Source organism: Coenobita brevimanus, chromosome 77, assembly GCF_032717465.1.
Source record: "Coenobita brevimanus isolate Jiangsu-jjx chromosome 77, ASM3271746v2, whole genome shotgun sequence".
Taxonomy (NCBI): domain Eukaryota; kingdom Metazoa; phylum Arthropoda; class Malacostraca; order Decapoda; family Coenobitidae; genus Coenobita; species Coenobita brevimanus.
The window spans coordinates 27,085,421-27,093,415 of NC_137030.1; the positions used below are offsets into that span (position 1 = coordinate 27,085,421).

The following is a 7,995-nucleotide window of genomic DNA, read 5'->3' on the forward strand; positions in this document are numbered from 1 at the left end:
TGGTGAAGCGGATGGTAATGGAAAGGGTTTGGGTGGTGATGGAGGCGGTGGTGAGGGAATATGAAGATAATTTTGATGGTGATAGTGGTGTTATGATGATGGTAATGGTGTGGTGATGGTATGATGATGAAGGTGTAGTGCGAAGGTAACGGTGTGGATTTGATGATGCTGGTGGTGCGATGATGATGGTGTAGTGTGAAGATGATGGTGTGGATTTGATGATGATGGTGCGATGATGATGGTGTAGTGTGAAGATGATGGTGTGGATTTGATGATGGTGGTGCGATGATGATGGTGTAGTGTGAAGATGATGGTGTGGATTTGATGATGATGGTCGTGCGATGTTGATGGTGTAGTGTGGTGGTGATGGGGTGCTGCGATGGAGATGATGGTGGTGGCGGTGTGCAAGACAGTGGCGTGATGATGATGAAGGTGCCAGCATGTTGGTGATGATGGTCACGTTAATGATAGGCTACTGTACGCTGATGGAGTTAGATAAGAAGATAATCTGGTGATGGAACGATGGGGTTAAGATGATGGTGGGAGTGAAAATAATGATGATGATGATACTGACTTCGAATATTCTCTGCCATCAAGAGGGGTGGGTAGGGAGGAGGGGGAAGGGAAGCGTTCTGTAGATGGTGATGGAGGTGGTGTGGCAGGATGGTGTGGTGCAGAAGTTATGGTGTTGGTGAATGGTGATGATGATGGTGGTGGAGAGAGTTTCAACGGTGATGAGTGTGATGTGGTGGAAACGTTATAATGGGATACTGCAGTAAAGTGATGATGATGAGGAGGAGGAGGAGGAGGATGGAGACGAGGTTGACATCATCATCATCATCATCATCCCCTTTTCATCAACGATATATTTTAGAGTAAATATATTATCCTTGTCCGCCTTTAGCAATGCATGGCATTATAGTTTGTATGTGTGTGTGTGTGTGTGTGTGTGTGTGTGTGTGTGTGTGTGTGTGTGTGTGTGTGTGTTGCCAAAATAATTATCTTGTCTTCAAATTTGGTTTGTAGGTAGCTTGCACCTTAGCAAGAAAGTATCGGAGCTGACGCTTAAAAAAAAAAAAAGAAAATAGCTAACCTGTTGAGCTAGGACACTAATCCACCTCAAAGTAGACCCCTTCTGACTTGACACACATAGCCCAGCGTTCTCTCCACTGCCTGAAACATTTTTCAAAGTCAGTTATCGGTATACCTTGCAGGTTCTTCGTCGCATTCGTCATGATCTCTTCTCTTGGATGAACGTTGCTCAAGACATGATGGAGTGTGGACATCGCGATCCATACTTTCTGAAGACGGTTATCACTGGAGATGAGACTTGGGTGTACGGGTACGACCCAGAGACCAAAGTACAGTAGTCTCAGTGGAAGCACGCAGGGTTCCTCGGCCGAGAAAAGCACGACAGGTCCACAGGAAGGTGAAATGCACTCGCATGTTGACAGATTTTTTTTTTTTTCGACTACCGTGGTGGTGTGCATCAAGATTGTACACCAGAAGATCAGGCTTTCATCAAACATTACTACCTCGATGTTATCTGTCATCTTCATGACCTAGTTCGGCGGAAGAGACCAGGCCTTTGGAAAGTGGCAAATTGGAGGCTGCACCATGACAACACCCCTGCCCCTTCTTTTCAACTGATTCAGGAGTTTTTGGCCAAGCACAACATCCCGCAGGCTCCCTACTCACCAGACATACTTCCGTGCAACTTTTAGGTTATTCCCCAAGCACAAAACTCTGCTGGAAGGTTCCCGATTTGAGAGAAGAGAAGAGATCATGATGAATGCGACGAAGCACCTGCAGGAGATAGTGAAAACCAACTTTGAAAAGTGTTTCAGGCATTGGAAAGAATGTTGGGCTATGTGTGCCAAGTTAAAGGGGCCAGCATTGAGGGGGAAGTGTTCTAGCATAACAGGTTAGCCATTTATTTTTTTTTAAGAGCCTGAGATCGGATACTTTCTGAAGAGACCTTATATAAATATATATATACACACATCTATATATCATCATCATCATCAGTCACGACAAGTCCACCACTGAACAAAGGCCTCACCCAACCTTCTCCACAAATTCCATAACTGAGCCAGTCTCTCCTATGTTTTCCTTGCAAATTTCTCTATCTCATCTCTCCACCTCTTGTCTGGCCCTTTTCTTCTACACTTGCAGTTTCTTGGAGTCCAGTCAGCCAGCCTCTTGCTCCATCGGTTATCCCTTATTCTTGCTACATGGCCTGTCCACCTCCATTTCTGTTGTTTTATCTAATATACTATAGCAGTAGCCATGTGTGTGTGTGTGTGTGTGTGTGTGTGTGTGTGTGTGTGTGTGTGTATTTTGGGCAGCCGAAACTACACATGCAGATCGCACCAAAACTGGCATAAAAGTCACAAAAAAATCGCTGATGTAAAAAAAACTTGGCCCCATCACGATTGAAAAACTTTTACTATATTTAATGAGCGATCACATTTTGACCAAAAAACGCTGCTCCCGGAGCCAACATAGGATCTCCGTAGACTTTTTTGCCCAGAGGTAGAACTAAATTAAACTGTAGCAGTAGCCATGTGTCTGTTTGTGTACTTCAGACTTGTGTTCGGACAACTTGAGTTCCATTCCCGAAGGTGCATATAACACGATCAATTGGTTAGCTGCAAAAAATCCAAGTGACAACGTTACACTAGAACAGCACATAAACGCGAGAGCCCTCTGCATGCTCTTGTAACTTCTAAAATGTCTTTGACTTTAGTCTGCTCTCTCTCACCCAAGTTGATCTTTTCCTGTCTCTTAAATATATTCCCAGCAATGACCTCTCCATTGTCTTCTGAGAACGGATTAGTTTATTTTCCACCGATTTTGTCAGTTTCCAGGTCTGGCAACTGTATGTCATAGCTGGAATTATACATTCGTTATATACTTTTCGTTTCATACATATTAGCAAGCTACTTTTAATGATGTATCTATGTTCACCAAAAGTTTTCCACTCAACTGTAATGCGTCTTTTTATTTCACTGTTATGGCCTTTTGTTAATTTTAGTATTTGCCTTAAGTAATTGTAGTTCTCGACTTCTTCAAGCATTTCCTCGCTTATTCTGATGACGTTCTTTGGTGTACTTCGGTTAAACATTAATTTTACTTCGCTTCATCTGTAGCCATACTTTTAGACTTTCTCTGTTCAGGTCATTTAACTTTTTTTTTTTTTTTTTTCAAATGTCTCTGTTGTTTCTGAAATTAGGACAATGTCATCTGCAAATCTTAAATGGTTTAGCTTTTCTCCATCTGTGTTTACTCCTTTATTTTCGCAGTCTAGGTTTGTGAAAATACTTTCTAGGCATGCTGTAAATAATTTTGGTGAAACGGTATCTCAGTGACGCACACCTTTCTCAGTCTTAATTGTGTCCGAGTCTTTATGTATTATTGTAGAAGTTCCCGCTTTGTATATGTTTTCGAGCAGTTTTACAGTGTCCTCATTTACTCCTCGTTCGTGCAATGAATTTATAATTGCAGTGTAATCCATTGAGTCGAAAGCCTTTTCGTAATCAACAAAACCTAAGCACAGTGGTTTATTATATTCTGTAGTTTTCTCAGTTAGCCTATTCACTGTGTGTAGATGATCAGTAGTGGAAGTTAATACCCGCTTCGGAATCCTGCCTCTTCATGAGGTTGGTTTTCTTCCAAATTTGTTATTTTGTTCGCACGGGCTTTAGTGAAGAGCCTGTAAATAACTGATAATGACCTAATGGGTCGATAGTTACGAAGATCTTTTGAGTCGCCTTTTTTTTTTTTTTGTTACGTAAAATAGCTGTTGCATTACACTACGTTTGGGGAATTTTCTTGATTTTTATACATTGAGTAAATAAGTGTGCAAGCCTGTTTTGTACTTTTTTTCCTGCATCCAAAAGTAAATCTGCTACCGTACTGTTCCATTTTCTCCTGAGGCCTTCCCTATTTTCATATTTTTAAGAGAAATGTTTACTTCGTCTGGTGTTACCTCAGGTATTTCACTTGAGTCTACTGAAAAGTTAGCTATTGGTGCTACTGTCTATGATGCATACAGTTCTTTGTAATAGTCTTCAACTCTCTTTGCCATCTTACATAATTATGCATTTGATGACTTCGCCATTTTGTCTTTCAGTGATATAATTGGTTGCTTTCCTAGCACCATTTTACTTCAGATCTGTTTCAGACTTTTTAATTTTTTGGTGGTTTCTTTGATCTGATCCATGTTTCTTTTTTTTTTTTTCCTTCTCTTTGTCTTTTGTTGATAAGCTTAATATGATTCCGCTCGTTCTGTTTCATCCTTCATTTTTTTTTACTTACATTTCCCTTCTTCTTTTTTTAATTTTTTTCATGAGCTTGAGTGTCTTTTCTGAATACTTCTTGTCTTTGGTTGTGTTGGGTTTTCCTACTACCTCCGCTGATTCTCTTAGCACTTTTGTTAGTCTGTCATTCAACTCATCAGTGTCACACTCAGCATTACTTAGAGTCTGAAATCTGTTCGTTATTTCCAACTGGAAGGCTTCTTTGTTTTCGCTTACTTTTATTGTTCATATATTTTTATTTTTAATTATTTTCTTTCTTTCACTTCTCAAAGTGAATTTGGTTGTGCAACTCATCATTCTATGGTCACTTACTATATACTTTGTTGATAACCGCGACATTTGTGATTGAGTTGTTCTAATCTGCTATAATAAAGCCGATTTCGTTCATTGTTCTCCATTTGGACTTCCCCATGTCCATTTTCTCCCTGATCTTTTGTGAAAGAATGTGTTTATTATTCTCATGTTATACATTTTAGCAAAATTTACCACCATTTCTCCTCATTCATTCCTTTCTCCCACTCCACATTTTCCCGTACTTGCTTTTCCATATTTTCTTTTTATTTCCCAACTTTTGCATTGAAGTCTCCCATGAGTATAGTATATGTGGTCTTTTCTTCCACAATCTGGGAGACCTCATCATAGAATATTTCTATTTCTTCATCTGAGCTTCGAAAAGTCGGTGTAAATCCATGTATTACTTTCAGGGTGTATCTGATTACAGTCCATGCTGCTCTGTCAGATACACTGTTGAATTTAACAATGTTGTCTGCAAGATTTCTGTTAATTAGAAATCGTACACCACTAACTCTTTCATTTTGCCTTCCTCTGTAGTAAAATAGGTGGTTGCTGTCGTGGAGTTGAATTACTTTTTCTTTTCTGTGGATCTCACTCAAACCTACAGTATCCCAGCTAATATTTTCTAATTCAGTCATTAAGTTATCAAGATTGCAACCATCTACAGAGCTTCTTACACTGTATGTATAGATATTCATGGATTTCAGTTTGTTTAATATCCCAGTCTGTAAGTTGACGAGACAGTGCCTACTCACTTTCGGTGGCACACTGCCACTATATATATATATATATATATATATATATATATATATATATATATATATATATATATATATATATATAGATAGATAGATAGATAGATAGATAGATATAGTTATAGATAGAGAGATAGAGAGATGGATATAGATGATGATCCAACATTAACGCCCGTCAAATCGTTTGCAACAGAATTCATGTTGAGTTGGGAGGATTGTGGCAAATAATCCCATCTCTCTGCCACATAGTTTCTGATGAGATGTTATTAATTAAACACATTATTTGGAATACTCGATGGAGCCATACATATATATACAGGGTCCTATGGTCCTTAGTGTCCAAGACGGTACTTAGTATATCTATAAGGCTTTACCCTAACCGCTACCCGGGGACGCACCAGTTAAGTAGCAGTAGGATCCTGCCCCTGGACATCTTCAGTCTGCGTATATATATATATATATATATATATATATATATATGCCTCTGTGGTACAGTGATAGAGTGTGCGTTTTGCACGCTGATGAGTGCGGGTTCGCCTCCCGCCAGAGTTGTAAAAACTTTGGGAAGCGTTCACCTAGCCACTTGCCACTTTGGCGGACACAAGGGGTGCTGTGGTTGAACAAGTGTCGCATACTAGTATGCTTGGACCCAATCGGCTTAAGGCGGGCTGATTACACTTGGTTCACAGACTACACACACATCCAACGCCACTACAACAATTACACTCACAAACACTTCTCACCCTACATAGGCTCTACCAGACAGCCTAAGCCACTGGGTAGAGATACATTGGCTGTATCGTCCCTGCTTCGGTAAGAATAGGCCGGTCCTGCAGTGGACCTTAACAACTGATGATGATGATGATATATATAGATACATATATATATATATATATATATATATATATATATATATATATAGTTATCTATCTATGTATATCTATATCTCTGTCAATCTCTCTCTCTCTCTCTCTCTCTCTCTCTCTCTCTCTCTCTCTCTCTCTCTCTCTCTCTCTCTCTATATATATATATATATATATATATATATATATATATATATATATATATATATATATATATATATATATTATAATAACAGAACAGAGGAAGGAAAACCAAATGAATAAAAAAAAAAAAATCCATACGCCAGATTCCTGGTTTCCTCTTTTCATAAAATACCTGTAACAGTTAGACTTAAACAGCTGTAGGTTGAAGTTTGGGGGAAACAACTCTGGCGAAGCGAGTTCCAAAGAGATGCAGTACGTGGAATGAAAGAATTCTGATAGGCAGAAGTTTTGCAATATGGCTGAGTGACATTCCAGTCATGAGTATTACCAGATACCCGTGTAGCACGAAGGAAGGCATGGAGAGGTGGTATCATGGACGCAACTTCATTTGAGCATTTACCATAAAAATATCTGTAAAATAATGCAAGGGAGGCAACATTCCTTCTTACTTGTAGGGGAGGTAGTTTATTTGTAATGGCAGGGTTGTTAATAATTCTAACAGCCTTGTTCTGAATTTCATCTACTTGTTTTAATGCAACTTCTCCACATCCATTCCAAAGGGTGAGCAATATTCAGGCTGAGAGCACACATGACTCTTATAAATTACAGATAACTGCTCGTCAGTGAAGAAGTTATGGACTCCGTACATTAATCCAAGTTTCTTTGAGGCGGTTTTAGCAAGTGATCTAACATGAGACGTCCAGCTGAGGGCATTGTTGAGATGCCGAGAATTTCATTACTTTTGGAGATGGGAATATTAGTAGCACTGAAGGTAATGTACGAATCTGGCAATATCTGTCTATTAGTAAATTGTATATATTTAGTTTTACTAGCATTAAATGAGACAAGGTTGTTTTGTCCCCATTCACTGATTTATGGAGATGGCTGTACTGAGTTGAGAAGTAGAGATATTAGACTCTGTAACTGGGTGTCTGAGTGTGAATGAACTATGTAGTGTTGAGTCATCTGCGTATGAGTGGTTGGGATTGTCGGTGACAGATAAGAGATCATTAACATGAACCAGGAACAGGGTTGGGGCCAGAACTGATCCCTGCGGCACGCCGGCATTAATTGAGTGGAAATTGGAATATACATCATCTAATTTCATTCTTATTTTCCTGTCACTGAGATAAGGGGAGATCAAAGGAACAAAGACGTTAGTCCATAGCAAGGGAGTTTGGACAGCTGGGAACGGTGCCATACTCTATCGAAAGCTTTAGAAATATCAAGGGCTTCTGCTTGAGTTACTCCATGTATGTCAATTGATTGATGGATGGTATGAGTTAGGAGATTGAGTATGTCAATGGTGGATCTTTCGTGGCGAAAGCCATATTGTCTATTACTATTTAAGTTGTTGGATTCAAGAGTTTGACAATGTGCTTATTAATTAAAGTTTCAAATACCATACCAAGAGAAAATGTGACTGCTATTGGTCTGCAATCAGAGGAGTCAGAGGAACTTCTTTTCTTCGGAATTGGGTGGATATTGGCTTCTTTCCATTAATTTGGGAATGAAGAAGAACGTATGCATAGTCTGAATAATTTAGCTAGAACAGAGGCAAATTCAGGGGAACACTTTTTCAAAACAACTGGCGAAATTCCATCTTGGCCTGGAGCT

General features: G+C 39.3%; 1 protein-coding gene across 1 annotated transcript in view; it reads left to right on the forward strand.

Annotated features, from left to right (window-relative positions):
- Positions 1 to 1,271: 1,271 nt before the first annotated feature.
- LOC145408517 (zwei Ig domain protein zig-8-like) overlaps positions 1,272 to 7,995 on the forward strand; it is a 59,908-nt gene continuing 53,184 nt past the window's right edge. Inside the window, exon 1 of the mRNA XM_080279249.1 lies at positions 1,272 to 1,361. Within this exon, the coding sequence (XP_080135375.1) occupies positions 1,272 to 1,361 (90 nt within the window). The remainder of the gene's footprint in view (positions 1,362 to 7,995) is intronic.